The following is a 21,276-nucleotide window of genomic DNA, read 5'->3' on the forward strand; positions in this document are numbered from 1 at the left end:
TAGATGCCATGGAGGAGAGGCGGGCGACCCTGTACCCCGGCCCGGGAAGGAGGCTGCCAGCCGTCGCCGTGCCTGGATGCAGGCGGCAGAGGTAGTCAGCGCCGTAAGCAACTCCGTCCGGACCAGCAGTACAGGAAGAAACTACATGACCTCCTCAGGGCGGCCAGGGTGAGTAAGCAGCACTGTGCCCCTGACACAAACCCCCGTCCCACACATCCAACACCACACCCCACTCTAATCTGCAGGGCGATCGAACCCCCACCTTGCACTACATGCCGGCACCTACACCAGCAGCCATGGCCAGGTGCTCTGGCCACTGACTACTGATGCCACCAGCTGCCACCCCCTGGCCTGCATGCATCCGTCTGCCTAGAGCGGGAGAAGGCTGGAGGGGGACTGTCGGACCTGCGGCCCCTCACCGCAGCAGAGCAGAGGGCCCTGAACGTGGTCGGCGGGCCCGAAGAAAGGGCAGTCGCCAAAGTGGAGGTTGGAATCGGGCGAGGAAGTGAGAACCGGCTGAATTGCAGTTCCCCATGACACCTGTGTCACTATCCCCCCCCCAATATACACCCACACCAGCCTCACACCCACCATCCCCACGCCACCCTCACACCCACACCGCCCCCACACACCCGCTCCACCACCACCACCACCCCTACTCCCCCCTCCCCAACCCACCCCCAGCACCCCCACTCCCCCCGGTTCACGGTCTAATCATGCGTCTTGTGTTTTGTAGGAGCTACTGGTGATGTGTCCCCCACACCCGACCCCAGCTACAGCTAGAACCCCATGTGCTGACCGTAGGATGATACAGACACGGGCACGAGCCATCAACCCGAATCCCAGCACATCCCGGAGCTCGAGTCCGTGGATGACACAGATCGTGTATTGCTCGAAAGTATGCTACTTGAGTCTGTCTCAAATTATTTCTCTTTACCTAACGCAACTAAAGGTGGAACAAAGAGCCCACTTAACAAGAACCCCATTGAGTACGTTCTTCCCGGATTGGAGGGCAGATGTGAACGGTGCCAAGGAGGCCCGCCAACCATGCCCACATGTTCTGGTCTTGCCCTGGACTTGCGGGGTACTGGACAGCCTTCTACGAGGCAATGTCCAAGGTGGTGGGGATGAGGGTGGAGCCGTGCCCGAAAGTGGCGGTCTTCAGGGTATCAGACCAGCCAGATCTCTTCATTGGGAAGAGGGCGGATGCCCTTGCCTTTGCCTCCCAGATCGCCCACTGTAGAATCCTGCTCGGCTGGCGGCCAGCAGCACCACTTAAAGCTGCAGACAGGCTGTCCGACCTATCGGAATTTCTCCAAATGGAGAAAATCAAATTCGCCATCCGGGGGTCGGAAAATGGCTTCCTCAGAACGTGGGAGCCATTCACCCAGCTGTTCCAGGGCCTAGTTGTGGCCAACAAACAAACAAACAAATAAACAAGTAGCCAAGAGCCAGGGGAAAGTAGACAAGACATGATAGAAGAGAGGGAAGGGGGGAGGACCGGGAGGAGGGGCGGAGTAAGTGGGAGTAGCCAAAAACAGCAGAAAAGAAAGGGGAGTGTGGTGAACGTATTATGGTAACCATTCACCACTGTACTACATTGTATCACGCTGTTCCCCATGTGATCTCCACCTGTGGACCATTGTACTATACTACACTGATTGTATCATGTCGGTGCCCTTGTGGGCTCCGCCCCTGGCTCCGCCCCCCTTGAGGGGAGGTATAAAGAGCAGCTGCCCTGTAGGCGGCCCTCACTTGCAGAGCAGTCGCAAACAGGCACTGTTCTAGTTGATTAAAGACACTGTTCACTTCAACTCTCTTGTCTCGTGTGAATTGATGGTCGCATCAGGTAGTAGCAGAAAAGAGAGGGGAGGGAGGGGAGGGGAGGGGAGGAGGGGTGGAGAAGGGGGGTAGGGAAGGGGTGGGATGGGGGCGGGGTTGCAGGGAGGGAGGTCAAGGAAAGGAGAATAACAGAGGGGAGCCAGAAGGGAGGAAAGAGGAGGGAACACAAACTGGGGAGAGAGCGCAGGAAACGACAACGACCACAACAAGCACAGCAAGGGGAAAGAGAGAAAGGAAGAGCAGGAAGGAGGAACGACAGATGGCTGAAGCTGAGGCAAATGCACAAAAACGAAAAAGAAAACCGACCAAGAGATACATGCAACATAGGTGCCCCTTCCACCCGGTTTTGTTTTGCTTGTTTTGGATAAAAAAAAGAAAAGATGAGCGGGTGAAAGCCCCACCCCCCCTTACTCACATGTGTAATGACATTTTTCTTGCTTCTTTGTATAAATACTTGCTCTGTTTTTTTTTAAATCTCATTTTGTGTTTAGTTTTTAGGGTTTTTTAAATTTCTTTTTAGTTTCTCTGTGTGTACCTTGTATAAAACCCAATAAAAACATTTTAAAAAAACCTATTTCTCTTTATTTACACATTTGGGCCTCTTCACGAGATTGAAGCCTCTCCTCCACCCAGATCTTACTTCTCAATCATGTGATCCAACATTGTTATCACATCAGCATCATGTACGATGTATGGTTCTGATGCCAATTGAAGCCACCTAGTGTTAATTAGGGGGTCTATTAAAATCTTATTGTTGCGCTGACTGGGATTCCCAGTCAACAATGTGGCAGCCACATGATGGCTTCAGGCATAAATAGGGGCAGGGCCGATAGATCACTTGAGGTGCTCCCTGCCCCCACAACGGACCAAAACGGCAGGACCCTGGGAGGCACCGAGGATCAGAGAGACCTTGGTGTGCATGTACACTGGTCCTTTAAGGTAGCAGGGCAGGTGGATACAGGCATACAGTATACTTGCCTTTATTATCAGAGGCATAGAGTTTAAGAGCAGGGAAGTTATGCGGGAACTGTATAAAACGTTGATTAGGCCACAGCTCCTGGTCTTTTTGCAGCCTTGGTTCAAACATGGACAAAAGAGCTTAATGCTAGAGGTGAGGTGAGAGTGACCGCCCTTGACATCAAGGCAGCATTTGACCAAGTATGGCATTAAGGCAGGCATTGTCAAACACGGGGGCGTGACCCGCAGGTGGGTCGCGGGCGGCTGTCGGGAGGGTCGCGGAGCCGTCCGTTGCGGCGTTCCAGTCGCGCAAATCCACGCGCAACAGCCACAGCAGCCGGCTTTTAATAATGCCGGCTGCGAGCAGCCTTCAAAATGGCCAGGAACAGATTTTAAAAATTCAGCCGCACTGCGCATGAGTGCCCGGTCATCGGTGCGCATGCGCAAAACTATGCGCACCGATGATCGGGAACGCATGCGCAGTGCGGCCGCATTTTTAAAAATATGGTCGCAGCCTTTTTGTTTCAAGTTCGGGGGGGCCAAAGGGACCATTGGGGCCAAAAGGACCCAAAACCATTTTCTCCTTTTTTGTCAGCAACAAACAAGGTAAGAGAAAATGGTGGGTCGCGCAGGTCAGCTGGCATGGGTCGCGCAGGTCAGCTGGCATGGGTCGCGAAGGTCGGCCAGGTTGGATCCCGAAGGTTGGCCGGTTGGTAAAAATAGGTCACCGGAAAAGAAGTTTGAAAAACACTGCATTGAGGAACCCGAGCTAAACTGGAGTCAATGGGAATCACGGAAATCTCTCTTCTGGTTTGAGTCATACCTGGCACAAAGGAAGATGGTTGTGATGGTTGGAGGTCAATCATCTCAGCTCCAGGACAACACTGCAGGAGTTCCTCAGGGTAATATCCTACGACCGACCATCTTCAGCTGTTTCATCAATGACGTCCCTTCCAACATAAGGCCAGGACTGGTGATGTTCGCAGATGACTGCACGATGTTTAGCACCATTTGCGACTCCTCAGTTAATGAAGCAGTTCATGTCCAAATGCATCAAAACCTGGACAATATCCAGGCTTGGGCTGATAAGTGGCAAGTTACATTCACTTCACACAAGTACCAGGCAATGACCATCTCCAACATGGAAGGATCTACCTATCGCTCCATGATATTACCATCGCTGAATCCCCCACAATCAACATCCTCGGGGTTAACAATGATCAGAAACTGAACTGGACTAGCCACATTAATACTGTGGCTACCAGGGCAGGTCAAAGGCCAGGTATCCTATGTCGAGTAACTTGACCTTCCAAAGCCTATCCGCCATCAACAAGGCACAAGTCAGGAGTGCAATGGAATACTCTCCACCTGCCTGGATGAGTGCAGCTCCAACAACACTTAAGACGCTCGACACCATCCAGAACAAAGCAGCCCGCTTGATTGCTCCCCCTTCCACAAACGTTCAAACCCTCCACCATTGATGAACAGTGGCAGCCATGTGTACCATCTACAAAATGCACTGCAGTAACTCGCCAAGGTTCCTTAGGCAGCATCTTCCAAGCCCATGACCACTACCATCTAGAAGGACAAGAACAGCAGATACCTGGGAACCCCAACATCTCGAGGTTCCCCTCCAAGTCACTCACCATCCTGACTTGAAAATATGTCTCCGTTCCTTCACAGTCAAAATCCTGGAACTCGCTCCCTAACAGCACTGTGGGTGTACTTACACCTCAGGGACTGCAGCGGTTCAAGAAGGCAGCTCACCACCATCTTTTGAAGGGCAACTAGGAATGGACAATAAATGCTGCCTAATGAGCGATGCACACATCCCGTAAATACATTCTTAAAAAATCAGCAGCATAATCAATGGGATGGGCGCGACCATGAACAATCAGCGGGCCACCCAGTGTTGGGACTCCTCATTGTTCTCCTCAGATGCACAACTCCAAAGCAGAGGAAGCAGGGGATTAACAGAGCTAACCCCACACAAAGGACACATGCAGCGATGGCTGCTGGAACCCACCCGGGCACACAGCCCCTCTCAGAGTAACAGCCTCACTAGTGAGACTATCAGCTCACCCACTTCTAAGGATCAGGCGATTTCTCCGGGCCCTTCAGGTCAACCGCCCAAGCATCCCGGACACGCCCAAGAAACCTGACCAGCTCCCTGTCACAATCTCTGTGTTAAACCCAGGCTCCACATCACACTGCAGCCAAGCTCCCAGCCAAGGTGCACACCCCGCAGTGACCCCCCCCCCCCCCCCCCCCCCCCCCATCTGTAGGATGTGCCCGCACACCAGTCTCTTGGCATAGAGCCACATGCTATCACTGTATGAACATCTCCACCACACAACCAGCTGCCACTGTTCTGGCAGGAAGATACAAGGCTCACTGAATAAGGACATCACAGTGGACCCCACTGGGAGGACCAGGACAAGGGCAAGAGCCCATCGCTAACACCTGTTGTGGCAGCCACTGATACCCCATTTGGCAGAGAAGAGTGGTGAGAATACGGGCTTTCCACATCAAGGGTTAGTGCAAGTCACTGATGGGTACAGGGCGGCAGTGTCAAGTACATGATGTAGAAGGGGCTGGGCAGGGGGAATGGTGATGATAGCTGAGCAGTCAAATTCAGCATCAAGAGAAGCCTCACCTTGGTGAAGGCTCTGTCACTCCCTGTTCCCCCCACACCGAAATAGAATTTGGGACTCAGCTTGCTACGCCAACTGCCTACCTGGCCGCTGCTGCCGTCGCTGATGCATGTTGGCAGAGTGCCAGGGCCAGCCCAGGGAAGATCCTGCATGGCAAGAACCTGCCCCAGAACAGCAGGAGCCAGCTGGTGAGGCTCAAGTGATGGCCGTCCACCAGGTCGAGGAGGAGGTACGAAGGAGGCGCCACATCAGGCCATATTTCTCCCGTCAGTGCTCACCCTTTGAGGAGCTGGCGGATCGCATACGCCACCATCGACTCTGCCTTACCAAGGAGACCGTGCACCACCTGTACCAGATAGTGGTGGAGCTGATACCACGAGGGCTAAGAAGAGTACGCCCCCTCCTGGTGACCGTCAAGTTGACGACTGCCCTCAACATCAATGCCTCTGGCTCCTTCCAAAGCTCAAGAGGGGACAAGTGCAGGATTTTGCCAACGTCCATGCACAGGTACATCCGAGATGTCACAGATGCCCTACGCCCGGGCAGCTACTTGCATCCACTTTAATCTGGACCAGGCCCACCAGGATGTCTGGGCTGCTGGATTTGCTGTTATCGCTGGAATGCCCAGGTCTAGGAGGTTATTAATGGCACCCATGTCAACCTCAGAGCATCAGCTGGACAGCAAGTGCCCTTCATTAACAGGAAGGGTTTGCACTCCCTGAACATGCAATTGCTGTGCGATCACCAGCTGCACATGATGCACACCTACACCCGATATCCAGGCAATGTGCACGACGCATACATCCTGGCCCACTCGGAGGTTCCCAGTACCTTTGAGGTGCACCCTCGGGTGAGGGTTTGGCTATTGGTCAACAAGGCCTACCCGCTTAGATTATGGCTGATAACGCCTGTGCAGAGGCCCCAGACCCAGGTGGAGGGGTGTTATTACGACGCTCACACAGCCACCGGGAACATTATCGAGCAGTGCATCGGGCTCCCAAAGGTGCATTTCCGCTGCCTGGACTGCTCTGGTGGGGCTATCTAATAAAGTTCCATCCAAGTTCGGCAAATCATAGTGGCCTGCTGCATCCTGCATAACATCGCGCTGCAATGGGGCGACATGCTGGAGGAGGGGGCAGAACTGCAGGCTTCATCTGATGAGGATGTGTCCAGGATGAGCCAGGTCTGGACCCGGAGCTGGCCACGGAACAAGTCCTTCAAGGCCGTAGAACCAGGGGAACCTGATTATCTCCTGATCGCTGACTTAAAGGTCAGAAGACTGACAGCCCCATCACCGCCCCCTCTGCCCTCAGTCCCTTCTGTCACATAGCCTCCCTCCACTTTTCCCTTAGCCTTTAACTCCTTCCCACAACCACAGTTCCCCTCCCCCCACTGAGGGCCACATCAGCATTGTCATGATATTCAAACACACACATCATGATAGATACACCAACAGACAAATCAGAACACACACCACCACAACCAATCACAGAAAGATATAAAAGCACAAACACGACACCTGGTGGTCAGTATTAGCTGGAGAGGAGGACCAGGACAGACCTGCTACACGACACACTCAGGGAGACAGCACGTGCAGAGTATCCAGAACGAACTGTAGATAAGAGTTAAAATAAAATAGAGTTGTACCACATACAACTGTGTTGGCTCATCTGTGCACCAGAGCACCCAACACCACATGGTACAGGAGTGGATCGATACCTGCCGGCATACCTCAGTGTACACAGACAACCAGCAGTGCCCAGGCAAAATGATAGAGCTCCCGGTTCCGCAGCCGCTCCAGTGCTACGGCGATCTCCGCGAAAACTGGCGGCGATTCCGGCAAGTGTTCGAATTGTTCCTGGTGGCAGCTGAACTCCAAGACCTGGATGATAGCGAAAAAATTGAATTTCTCCTCACCATCGCCGGTGCAAGGGCAAGAGAAATATTCACAAGGTTCAGGTTCTTCAGGAGGCAGCAAAGGTACGATTACCAGGCAGTCCTGGACAAATTCTCCAAGTACTGTGAAGAAAACGCAATCCAATCGGCAAGTAAAGGTAAGAAAAGCGGCAGTACTCACCTCGTGGCTGGGATCCCGGAGCCCGAATTCCCAGAGGCCGAAATCCCGGGCCTGAGAGAGGGCTGGGTCGAGGTCGGCGGCCATCTTGCTAAAAGTATCACGCTAGCACAGTTGCGCGAGCAGTGCGCAGAACCGGAAGTTTCGTTTGCGCATGCGCGAGATGCTGTGCATGCGCAGTCAAGAAAACGGCCATCGGTAAAGGAACAGCGATCTGAGCATGCGCAGTCGCTTCCTACGTGCTACATACCGAGCGTCAGGATGTCAGAGGCCCCAGACCGCACCAATTTAAAGGGGAAACGTCCCAAATCCAATTTAAAAGGGAAACGTCCCAAATCAAAAAAACAAAAATCTGTTAAAGCTGTAAAACAACCTTCCCTCACCTGGAATGACAGCACATTGCCGCAAATTGACCCAGGAGATGAATTTGACCTCCGAAGAACCCTCCGACAAGCAGTTACCTACGCACAAGTCAATGATTCCGACCTCGAATACTTCGCTGACGATCTTTACAGTGTTTCCGGACCTCGCGAGCCCAATGATAGCTCCGTGGTCCTATACGACTATGACTCGGACGAACCTTTCGTGTTGCACATTGGCGGCCCCCACATTGAATCCGACGCAGATGCGGATTCATTTTTCGGATTTGAGGATCTTCAATCCAGCAGATATGACGTCCCAACTTATCAGTACCGGATGATGCTGCAGCCTGACATTAACAGACAGGGAGCGGTGCAAGCACACGGAGAGCGCCCTGCTGCCACACAGAGCGTGGTCCACGTCCCGCTCAACGTTCCCGACTCTATGAAAGAAGACATGCAAGACTCCAGAGCGCAGTCCTCGCATGAACCAGAAGTGACTCCAGTGTCACAAGCCTCCACAGCAAGCTCGTGGACAGACTCCACAATTGCAGAAACGCAAGACTCCAGAGCGCAGTCCTTGCACGAACAAGAAGTGACTCCAGTGTCACAAGCCTCCACAGAGAGCTCGTGGACAGCCTCCACGATAGAAGCAACGCAAGACTCCAGAGCGCAGTCCTTGCATGAACAAGAAGTGACTCCAGAGTCACAAGCCTCCACAGGGAGCTCGTGGACAGCCTCCACGATAGAAGCAACGCAAGACTCCAGAGCGCAGTCCTTGCACGAACAAGAAGTGACTCCAGTGTCACAAGCCTCCACAGAGAGCTCGTGGACAGCCTCCACGATAGAAGCAACGCAAGACTCCAATGTGCGGTCCTTGCAGGAACAAGACCATGAGGGTCTAGCAACCTCTCCTGACCAACCAGCGGCAGATGATGCAAGTCTGCCATGCTCACGTGAACAGCAAGAAGGCTGTAACAGCCTACCATGCTCCACTACACAGCAGCATGACCATGACGGTCTCTCATGCTACAATGAAGGGCACAGCGCTGAAGACTGTTCAAGCCCAACTGAAGACAAGCCAAAGGAATCGCCTCTTCCAAGCCCGAAGAAAAAAGGTTTATGCGCTGACCTTCAGGATCATTATAGCCGAACAGAGATTAATAATGCTGCACGGTCACAGAAGGATGCTGAGGATTTGCTAAAAAAATTAATTGAATGTTTAACTTGCAAGGAGCAGACTGAGAATTGCCAGTGTTTTAGTACGGATCGAAAAAATGGACAAGACATTGATCCTCAGGTAATGGAAATAACACAACCTGAATCATATCTACAGCAGGGACAAATGTCTCCCTTCAACACAACGCCACAAAGTCCCAACTTCGGAGACCAGCAGTTAGTCAGTAATGACTCTTCAAACCTTGAGGGGAACATTAATTGCATTGAACCTATACACACTCCACTGATAAATGAGCAGAACATTGGAGCAAGAATCCTGAGGACACCGACATCGAGTAGCCAGATAACGAATTTAAAACCTGCAGCAGTTTCAAGTGAACCAAGTGTGCTTTCCACTAATGGTGAAGATGCAGATAAGGTCGACCCGATTATCCATTGTACCACACTAACCCCAGTGATTAAGCAGTTATGTATGGGGAGTATAATGTGGGCAATTGAGAACAGTAAAAGCGAGACTGTGACCATGCCAGTCCCAGCAAAATCAGACCCAGAGACCATGAAGGCATGTACATTAGACAAAGATACATATGAGGTACCTGAGAAGAAAAGTGATACGGAATGTTCTTTGGAAAATAGTACAATGTCAATAGAAACATTGGATCCTATATTCGAGACCATACATATGGGAGAATTTGGGGGTAATAAACAAGGTTCTGCAATGTCTGGGGGAAGATTTAAAATTCCAAAGAAGAAAAGCCCAAATGAAGGACAACGGCAAGACAATGACAGTCCAGCGACATGGTGTGCACCACCAGATGAAAACTCTGACAATTTACCCAACCCTAGTGAACAGCAAGCTGCTAATGAGGATCTATCCACGGAATGTGAGACGAGTGACGACAGCATCCCACTTCCCATGCAAAAGGTGCAAGGTGACAGACCTCGCCTAGTGCGTACCGAGGCACTCGACGATCACGGTGGGACCACTGACGACTGCGGTGGCGGCGCACCGCTTCCACCCTCGATGGCTCGAGCCTCTCCACTGGTTGGTGCATTCCTGCATGTTCCGACTCCAGAAGTGCAGCTTCAGGGAATCTCGGCTGCCTCCAGTGAACCTGTTGGGACTCCGGACGGGGAGCATCGACGGAAGGCAGACCAGACTCCAGATGGGGAGCAGCCAAGCGCCGACTCTGATTCGCGCACGCCAGACCTTGCTCCGGACGGGCGGTGTCGCGGCCTCGGTGATGGCACGCTCAGGGTGACGGCGGATGCCACGGCGACAGGGAATGGATCGCGTGGCAGTCCCACTGGGTCGGCAGTGGCGACCAGCACCGGCGGTCCAAGACGGACACACCAATTCGCGCCATCGCCAGACGTTGATGCGAGCAACAATTCTCTCTCCAAGGCGACATGCTTCGACGTTTCTCTGCGGAGTCGCCCTTCCGGCACAGCAGGTGGCCGGAACCAGCGTGCACGGTCTCGGCCAACTTCCACATCTGGCACAGTCATCGCCTTGCATGATATTAGTGATGGTGCTACTTCGATGGCAACGACCCATCGGCTACAAGATGCCGTCCACCACAAACATAAAAAGAAAAAAGACTCCACCTTGTTCCTGGTATGCAGGGCGGATGGATTGGTGCGTAGGCGCAATCAGCGAGCTTTGCGCCGCCTTCCACGCTCGCAACTGAACCGTACGCACACGCCGGATCCTCCACTGGTTCCCAAGGATGACTTCGTGGAGATGCCACGGATCATGCCCCTTCCATCGCCACCAGAACCAAACCACAGCCAAGGCAACACTAACAAAGATGTTGAATGTTATATTTGCACGAATGAAAAACCAAGCACTGCACGAAGTACAACAAATGGAAAAGTAGAGACTTCGGCAACAGCATCACCTCCAACAGTCCAAGGTGAACCAGTGTGAACCCAAATCTCCACAGCTGAACCGGCTTGAGGACCAGCCTATTCTTGAGGCGGTCACCCATTAGACTGGACTTATAACGCTGTTCATACGTTCAAAAAGTCAAACACTTCTGTATTATAACCTGTTGTTGTTTATCGTTCCAGATATCGTCTGACCGGACCACTGTTCAAGTTGTTTTTTTTCTCGCATTCATGTTTTGTTATGGTACAACCTTGTTAGTGTGACGCACCCGACATCGCCCCATGTAAATAGTTACGTCATATACACACGCTGTACACAACACACGCACACACTCTTCGATGCACTCACGACACAATTATATTTATAACCACGTAGGCACATACCTTTGTAAAAAGGGGGGATGTCATGATAGACACACCAACAGACAAATCAGAACACACACCACCACAACCAATCACAGAAAGATATAAAAGCACAAACACGACACCTGGTGGTCAGTATTAGCTGGAGAGGAGGACCAGGACAGACCTGCTACACGACACACTCAGGGAGACAGCACGTGCAGAGTATCCAGAACGAACTGTAGATAAGAGTTAAAATAAAATAGAGTTGTACCACATACAACTGTGTTGGCTCATCTGTGCACCAGAGCACCGAACACCACAAGCATCACCGCAGGTTGTTGGCCCTGGGTTGGCAGTATCAACAGGTCTTGTCCACAGGATGGAAGATGATGATGACTCGCTGTGAGATGAGCTCTGGTGCTCCCCATTGTGTGACAAAGTCTGACTCCTGACTTTTACATAACAGACCATTGTCTGCCCTCTGGTTATGCGATAGGGACTCCGCCTCATGGGCCACATTATATTTGGGGAGTGGGGGCCGGGCAAGATGGAGCAAGCTTTGGGCCTATAGACTGGGGATGCTGTCATACTCGGCTGTCTCACACCATATCCATCCATAGCTATCTCCTCCTTTAAAATCTCCCTTGCAATGCCCAGCTTTGACCAACATTTTGGTCATTTGTCCTCCTATCCTTTTCTGTGACTGTCGATTCTCTTCAGAAATCCCCCCGAGAAGCAGCTCGGGATAATGCTGCTGTAGTTAGACTGATAGTTTTCTCCAGGGAGGCATTGGGCCTAACTTGCCCTTGGCTTACGGAAATAGTCAATTGTGGTAGATGCTGACAGTCCTTTGGTGCCAACACTCTCAGTGCAGAATAGTGCCAAGGAATTGTCACAGAATTCCTATAGTGCAGAAGGAGGCCATTCGGCCCTTCGAGTCAGCATAAAACCCTTCGAAAGAGCACGCTACCCATGTCCACTCACCCATCCACCCAGCCCTATCCCCATAACCTAACCAGCACATGCCTGGGGCAATTTATCAAGGCCAATCCACCTAACCCGTACATCTTTGGACTGTGGGAGGAAACCGGAGCACCCGGAGGAAACCCATGCAGACACTGGGAGAATGTACAAACTCGACACAGACAGTGACCTAAGGCCGGAATTGAACCCGGGTCCCAGGCGCTGTGAGGCAGCAGTGCTAACCACTGTAACACTATGCCACCTCCGGAACATAAATACATCTTCAACCGCAATCTCTACACGCACTGATTCAGCATTGTCTAACCGCGTCAGGTCTCCAGCATTGAGCAATGTTGAGTCTTTGACCGGGAGTCTGATCAGTGTCTCCTAACTGGGTGTAGCTGAAGATCATAGGTCACTGAAGGGCCGAGTGAAATGTGGCGACTTGCCCCAGCATGATATGACAGCAAGTAATTCAAGCAACGAAGGTCGTGTTGTCAGCCATGAATAGCCTGAATTCATTTAAAACATTTGGACAGATGCTGGTTTTGACCAACTCACCAACCGTCTGTGTCAGGCTGGAAGATGAGGCTCCCACACCAGATAGTGTGACCTCAAACACTGACCCCCATCACACTGAGATCAGCTCCTTGCGTCTTTCTCTCCAACCTTAGATACTTGTTAATGAAATAAATGATAAATTACCTGAAGATAACTCTCCATTTGTTAGCCTGCGTTACATTATACTCGGTAATGCTCTAAATCAGTATATATAATATTTATGCTTTCTAAGGTGTTGGCCATGACATGAGTGGCATTTTCACCTTGGTGGAAATTATCTCTTTCTCCAGGCTTGAACACAAAATCCAATTTGCCGATCCCGGTACTGATGGAGTGTCTTTCAGCTGAGACCTTCAAAGTGAGGAGCTATCCGACACCTTGAAAAGATTCAAACTTCGGCACAAGCTTGGAGGGCCGAAGGGCCTGTTCCTGTGCTGTAATTTTTCTTTGTTCTTTGTTCTCCGCCAGGGCCCTGCCCAATATTTATTCTCATAAATGTCACTAACGCAGGTCGGGTGTTCATCGCCCCTTGCTGCTGCCGTACAGTTTTATATTACAACTGTGACCACACTTCGAGGCATCCTGAGATTGTGAAAGGAGCTATATGAATGCAAGTACTTTCTTTCAGTTAGGAGTAGCTCAGTAATCTGGGCGGCACGGTGGCGCAGTGGGTTAGCCCTGCTGCCTCACTGCGCCGAGGTCCCAGGTTCGAGCCCGGCTCTGGGTCACTGTCAGTGTGGAGTTTGCACGTTCTCCCTGCGTTTGCGTGGGTTTCACCCCCACAACCCAAAAGATGTGCAGGCTAGGTGGATTGGCCACGCTAAATTACCCCTTAATTGGAAAAATTAATTGGGTACTCTAAATTTACAAAAAAAGGAGTAGCTCCATAATTACCAAGGTTTTAAATGGGTTCAGAGGGTCTAGAAACGGCTTCACAGTCAGAAACAAACAGCCACTAATCCCAGAAACTGGTGCAGGTTACCTGGGCAAATACATCCTGATGTTTGGAGAGGGCCGATCCAGTGAAGAGATGTTTAACAATGCTGAGGTCTAAGATCTGATCTCCAATGGCAACGCCAATTCTATGGGTAGGCTGGAAGGAGAAAAATGAAGCACAGGTCAATGAAAAATGGACCTCGATAAGAACTGACAGGGAGGTTTGGGAATTCTTGTTTGAGGGCTAACCCTGGGACAGGTACAGTACCTGCCACTTTCTGTATCATAATTCACACTGTTCTTCAGCCGGTTTAGCTCAGTTGGCTGGACGGCTGGTTTGTGACGTACAACGAGGCTAACAGCATGAGTTCAATTCCCAGCTGAGGTTATTCATGAAGGCCCCGCCTTCTCAACCTTGCCCCTCGCCTGAGGTGTGGTGATCCTCAGGTTAAATCACCAACAGTCAGCTCTCCCCCTCAAAGGGGAAAGCAGCCTATCGTCATCTGGGGCTATGGCCAATTTATCTTTACTTACTTTCTCTATTATACACGTTTCTGCTGTGGAACATTTTACATGTTCACTTGAAGACCCCTCTGCCATTCAGTACAAGAAGGCCCATGCATAGCCTGTGCTGAATTAGTCACAAGCAGACATATTTCTAATGTTCCCCACAATAAATTAAAAAGAGAATGGGACCCAGAACATGTGATCACAACCCACTGACCCTGCTCAAAAGTACAAGCTTAAAGGCTCGACAAGACTGGACTGGACTGGAGAGGGTCAAACTGGGCTGGGCAGCATGGGATTGGGCTCAAACCGCTGACAGGGCTAGACCAAGCTGGGCAGCACAAGGCTTGACAAGTTCTCTGCTGGCCTGGCCTGGCCTGGCCTGGAGAGAACAGAACTGAGCTAAGCAGGACTTCACTGAACTGGGCTGGATTGTAATGTGCCAGGTGGTCATGGCAACCCGCTACTTTCATTAACTGGGTTTAGATACAAAAACAAATCAGGTAGCAGATTGGCGCTACCAGCAGTGAGACTATGACCGACATCAGTGAGGACTTCAGGGGAGAGGCAATTGTGTTCTTTGTTTTTGTTCTCTCAGGATGGTGAAGGTTGTAGTGTCAACAAAGAACAGCAAGCAGTGTTTAACAAACAAAGCTAATTTATTACACTTCACTGAATTAGATTCGAACATATTACTGAGGAATTAGTTAAATACACATTACGCTACACATCTACAATACTAAACTATGCTATCAGTTAATCTATCTCACACCTACTGGGGCCGATTCTCTGAGCCCCGCTCCGGGCCGCAACCGCACCACAACGCAGGCGCGCGATTCTCCGAGGTGGGGAGAGTCGCTGCCATTTGCTCCGGCGCGTTTGGTGCGGCGCTGTCCGCGGGCCGCTGGAATCGGTGGGGTCGCCGATTCTCCGGTCCGGATGGGCCGAGCGGCCGCGCCGATGCAACAGCGTCACGCCGGCGCCGTTCACCCCTGGTCACTGCCAGAGGGAACACTGCGGGAACGGTCAGGGGACGGCCTGTGGGGGGGCTCCTTAACTGGGGGGGGGCCTCCGATGAGGTCTGGCTCGTGATCGGGGCCCACCGATCGGCAGGCGGGCGGGCCTCTCCCCCCCGGGCCTACTTTCTGGCGCGGCCGGCCCCTGAACACCGACTCCATCTTGAGTCGGGGCCAGCGCGCTAAAGAAGTCCCCCGCGCATGCGCAGGATGGCGCGGCCCAACTGCACATGCGTGGGTTGGCACGGCACCCATTTGGCGCCGCGAAAGGAGGCTGGAGCGGCGTGAACCACTCCAGCGCAGTGCTGGCCCCCTGTGAGGGCCAGAATCGTATGTAACTGGGCCCGGTTCGTGCTGTCGTGAAACGCAACGGCATTCACGATGGCGCGAACTCTTGGGCCCAATATTGGAGAATCGCCCCCACTGTCTCTCCTTCTCTTGCTGTGTCCTGCTCTCTCTCACTCTCTACCAGAAGTCAAGGAGGCGTGTGATATTGATATGGTTGCTCTATATCACCATCTAGTGACTCGAGTAGTAACATTACATGAACCCTTTGTGTACTCTACAATATCCACATATTGTGACAGTAATAAAAATCTGGGGAGATTGAATGCACCTTAAAGGCTGTTAATAATAATAATCTTGGGCAGCACTGTGGCACAGTGATTAGCACAGCTGCCTCACGGCACTGAGGTCCCAAGTTCGCTTCCGGCTCTGGGTCACTGTCCGTGTTGAGTTTGCACATTCTAGCATGGTGGCGCAGTGGGTTAGCACTGCGGCCTCACGGCGCCCAGGTTCGATCCTGGCTCTGGGTCACTCTCCATGTGGAGTTTGCACATTCTCCCTGTGTTTGCATGGGTTTTGCCCCCACAACCCAAAAATGTGCAAGCTAGGTGGATTGGCCATGCTAAATTGCCCCTTAATTGGAAAAAATGAATTGGGTACTCTAAATTTATATTTAAAAAAAGAGTTTGCACATTGTCCCCGTGTTTGCGTGGGTTTCGCCCCCACAAACCAAAGATGTGCAGAGTAGGTGGATTGGCCACACTAAATTGCCCCTTAATTGGAAAAAATGAATTGGGTACTCTAAATTTATTTTTAAAATAATAATAATAATCTTTATTGTCAAAAGTAGACTGACATTAAAATTTCAATGAAGTTACTGTGAAAAGCCCCTAGTCGTCACATTCTGGCGCCTGTTCAGGTACACTGAGGGAGAATTCAGAATGTCCAAATTACCTAACAAGCACGTCTTTCAGGACTTGTGGGAGGAAACCAGAGCACCCGGAGGAAGCCCACAAAGCCACAGGGAGAACGTGCAGACTCCACACAGTGACCCAAGCCGGGAATCGAACCTGGGACCCTGGCGCTGTGAAGCATCATTGCTAGTCACTGTGCAGTCCTGACATACAGGAGTGATATGGCATTGGAGAAAAGTAGAAGTGGTAGGACTGCCTTACCCTGTGGAATTAAGATATTTGTTATCAGTTGGCAGGTGGCACCAGTGAGGCAGTGACAAGCCAAGAGGACTGGTCTATGTGTGATTTTACACTGGTGTCTCAATAGGCCCAAAGCACCCAGGGAATGACCAATGAGCGTTACTTAGTTACTGTTACCAATAGCTCATATTTACCAATAGCCATTAAATAAAAGCTGGAAGGGTGTGGCTGCATGTATGGGGAGCACAAGTTCAAACTGGCAAAAAGTCCTTCTGTCAGAGTGATTTTTGTTAATACAAGTTTGGAATTACACTTGGAAATATAAAACCTTGCAAACATTTGGATGATATGATCTTTCTAGATAGTGGAACCATGAGAGGTGAAATGATCCTCTCGTCTGTATTGATCTGATATTGTAAAGTGTTCTGAAGGGGCCCCGAGTAAAGTTATGCAATTTCACCAATATTATTGAGGCAATATTAAACATCTAAACCAGGATATACTAATTAATGAATAAATTAATCAATCATTAATCAATCCAGGACCTGGGTTTGAAGGAGAGCACATGATTGAATTACTAAAGCTGACTGAACAGTGGGAAGCCTCGAGGAGTATAAAAATACAGGGTGAAATTTAAACAAAATTCAGAAAGCAAAGAATCATTGGCAGGTAAACCAAAAAATGTTTTATATTCACAGAATGAGCAAGAGGTCAATTAGGGAAAGAAGATGGCCAATGAGAGACCAAGAAGTGAAAGATTTGGATTCAGGAAAAATATAGAAATGATGCTGTATTAAGAAGGTGGAGTGTGAAAAATGGAATGGTATAGACGTAGTCACATGCACCAACATCCTGAGGATTGCCATTAACCAGAAACTTAGCTGGACCAGCTGCATAAATACGTGGTTGCAAAATCAAGTCAGTGGCTGGGAATTCTACAGCGAGTAACTCAGCTCCTGACTCCCTAATTCCTGTCCACCATCTACAAGGCACAAGTCAGGAATTTAATGGAATGCTCTCCACTTGCCTGGATGAATGCACTCATGAGGCTCAAAACCATCCAGGACAAAGTGGCCCATTTTTTTGGTGCCCCCCCCACCCCCCATCTTCTACCTTAAACATTCACCCCTTCAACCACTAGTACACAGTCGCAGCCATGTGTGCTGTCTACAAGATGCACTGCGGGGCGGCACAGTGGCGCAGTGGTTAGCAATGTTGCCTCACGCCGCGGAGCATCCGGGTTCGATCCCAGCCCTGGGTCACTATCCGTGTGGAGTTTGCACATTCGTGTCTGGATGGGTCTCACACCCACAACCCAAATATGTGCAGGGTAGGTGGATTGGTCACGCTAAATTGCCCTTAATTGGAAAAAAGGAATTGGGTACTTTAAATTTATTTTTAAAAAATACAAGATGCACTGCAGCAAGTGACCAAGAGTTCTTCAGCTGCACCTTCCAAATTCCCTACCACGTAGAAGGTCCAGGGCAATAAGTATATAGGTACACCATCCTAGGAGACACTTGAAGCTCTTTCGTCGTTCCTTCACTGTGGCTGGGTTAAAATCCTGGAACTCTTCCTAACAGTACTGGGGGTGTACCTACACCACATTGACTGCAGGGGTTCAAGAAGAATCAAGAATCAACCACCATGTTCTCAAGGCAATTTAGGGATAGATAATAAATGCTGGCCTTCCCAGTGACACTCACATCCCAAGGTGCAGAGAATACACTTCTCCAGTGTTTGGCAAACTTTTTTGCCTGGGACTCATTTTTACCAACCGGCCATCCTTCGCGACCCACGCTGGCTGACCGTCGCAACCCACGGCAGCTGACCTTTGTGATCGCCGCCGCCCGTACTTCATGACCCATCATTTTCACTTCCCTTTAATGTGATACTAGTCCACTGACAACATCACTACACCACCACTTCTTCATACATCACATCCACTTTAGTAAAATTGCTCTTGGTCTATTGCAGCCTTTCCCTTAACCGCTCTAAATGTAACCAAATTGTGATCACTAGCTTGCTCTCTCACTGATACCTCTCTCATTTCCTGAAAATAAGCCCTGAAGTGACCCTTTTTTTGTTGGGCGTGCTACCTTCTGGCAAAATAAACATTCTGAATGAATTTTAAAAAATCTTTACCCTCTATACCTTTTGTGCTCAATTTATCCCTGTTAGTATTTGGCTAGCTGAAATCCTCGACTATTACGGCCCGGTTATATCGGTGCTTCACAGCAGTTTACACATATTTGCTTTTCTATCTCCCTCTGACTGTTTGGAAATCAATTTTGCAAACCCAGCAGTGCGACTTCCCCTTTTGTTCCTCAGTTCAACCCATATGAAATCATGCTCCTTCTCGTCTGTTATCCCTCCTCAAAGCCGCAACTTTAACCAATACTGCGTCCACGCACCCTCCTCCCCCATCCCACCCCTTTTTAAAATATCTATCATGTTTTAAAAGCAATGTAGCCAGAATGTGTAGCTGCCATGCCTGCCTTGGTTTAAGCTGTGTTTCATGTTGTAAATCATTAACCTCTTTTCTGCAATAACCTTTATTCCCAATCATTTTTAAGATCCTGTTGACTGTTCTGACAATGATTACTGATGGGGTCCAGTCCCTGATAGCAATCTAAGGACATCATCATTCAATTGGCACAAGTCTTGGGCCAATATCCGTGAGGATCAACACACTGTTGACAGTGACACTGCGAGTTTCACAATGCCCTTTGACTGTGGAAGCCCCGTACTTAGCCTGCAAATGGATCCACTCATCGATACAATAAATGTAAATTTATTTCAATGCTCTCTCGCGACCACATTGCGAAAGGCTTTTTCGCAACATGTTTCTGATACTGGTTGTGGGGGTACGCAAAATCTTGTGACATCTCAAATTTTTCGTGTTGCTGTTGCATTTTGAACAGTTGACCGCCTGCAGCTAGATCTACACCGCACACTTTCTCGAAAATAATCACCAGAGATGTCCCGAATGTCTCGTCGCTCCATCTAAGACATTCTAAACTGGACAGTGATAATCAGCATGCTATGTGTCTTTATACCAGAGTGCATGCTCTCCCCCGCTGCACTACCCAGCCTTACCTTGGCTTAACCCTCTCTGTGTAACTTCACAGAATCGTTACAGTGCAGAAGGAGGTCATTCGGCCCGTCGTGTCTGCACCAGCTCCCCAAATGAACATCATGACTTTGTGCCATTCCCCTGCATCTTCCCTGTACCCCTGCACATTGTTTCTATTTAAATAATCATCTGATATCCTCTTGAATGCCTTGAATAAACCATGCAGGCAGCACGGTAGCATAGTGGTTAGCACTATGGCTTTACAGAGCCAGGGTCCCAGGTTCGATTCCCGGTGTGGGTCACTGTCTGTGCGGAGTCTACACATTCTCCCCATGTCTGCATGGGTTTCCTCCGGTTGCTCCAGTTTCCTCCCACAAGTCCCGAAAGACGTGCTATTAGGTAATTTGGACATTGTGAATTCTACCTCTGTGTACCCGAACAGGTGCCGGAATGTGGCGACTAGGGTATTTTCACAGTAGCTTCATTGCAGTGTTAATGTAAGCCTACTTGTGACAATAAAGATTATTATATAAACCTGCCTCCATTACACTTCCAGACCCTGCATTCCAGACCCCAACCACCCGCTGTGTGAAAAAGTTTTTCCTCACATCCCATTTGCTTCTTTTGCAAATCACTTTAAATCTGTGTCCTCTTGTTCTCGATCCTTTTATGAGCAGGACCAATTTCTCCATATCTACTCTGTCCTGTCCCCTCATGATTTTGAAAATCTCTATCAAATCCCCTCTCAGCCTTCTTCTCTCCAATGAGAACAGTCCCGACCTCTCCAGTCTATCCCCATCACTGAAGCTTCTCATCCTTGGAACCAATCTTGTAAACCTCTTCTGCGCTCACTCCCATGTGGTGAGGCCATTGGAATGGCGACACTGGTAGGGAATCTGAAGATCCTACAGAAGCTCTCGACCAGGTAGAGCTGATAGTGGCCACTCACCTAGTCTCACACCCCCTGCACAATATTGAGGGAGACTGTTAGAGGGGCCTCCTATTCAATGTAATGTCAAACCAAGGCTCCATATGCCCTCTCAGGCAGACATCCAGTGTTGCGAGAAGGACAGATAAATTCTTCCTGGTGTTCTGGCCAATATTTATCACTCAAAACGGACAATCATTTGTCTCATCGCTGTTTCTGGGAACCTCTTGTGATTGCTTAAGTAGGCGGGCGGCCTGTATTATTACAACTGTGAAATACTTCCCTTTGGGATGTCCTGAAGGTGTGAAAATGCTGTATAAATTCAAGGTCTAATGTTCAATAGTGGGCGGACATTGTACAGGAACTGGGCACTTTTTAAAAAACATGTCCCCCCCCCCCCACCACCTAAACTAAACAAAACAAACTTATCACACTGCATGGAGTGTGTATCAGCATCCAGGAGCTTTCAAACCCCATCTGAGGATTGGAATAAGTCTTACAACACGAGGTTAAAGTCCAACAGGTTTGTTTTGAATCACTAGCTTTCGGA

The 21,276-nt window shown here is 50.1% G+C and overlaps 1 protein-coding gene across 4 annotated transcripts in view; it reads right to left on the bottom strand.

Annotated features, from left to right (window-relative positions):
* Window positions 1–21,276, bottom strand: part of fah (fumarylacetoacetate hydrolase (fumarylacetoacetase)) — a 94,523-nt gene that overhangs the window by 72,708 nt on the left and 539 nt on the right. For 2 of the 4 annotated variants that reach the window (XR_011933616.1, XM_072468772.1), the window contains exon 2: window positions 13,807–13,917. The exons of 1 other annotated variant lie outside the window; for it this stretch is intronic. Coding sequence is in view for 1 of the 3 variants with exons in the window: in XM_072468772.1 (XP_072324873.1) it covers window positions 13,807–13,917 (111 nt within the window). In the remaining 2 variants the exon portion in view is untranslated. Of the gene's footprint in view, window positions 1–13,806; window positions 13,918–18,189; window positions 18,315–21,276 lie in introns of those variants that run through there. One more of the 4 variants, XM_072468775.1, reaches the window with a different exon arrangement.

Source organism: Scyliorhinus torazame, chromosome 12 (genome assembly GCF_047496885.1).
Source record: "Scyliorhinus torazame isolate Kashiwa2021f chromosome 12, sScyTor2.1, whole genome shotgun sequence".
NCBI lineage: Eukaryota > Metazoa > Chordata > Chondrichthyes > Carcharhiniformes > Scyliorhinidae > Scyliorhinus > Scyliorhinus torazame.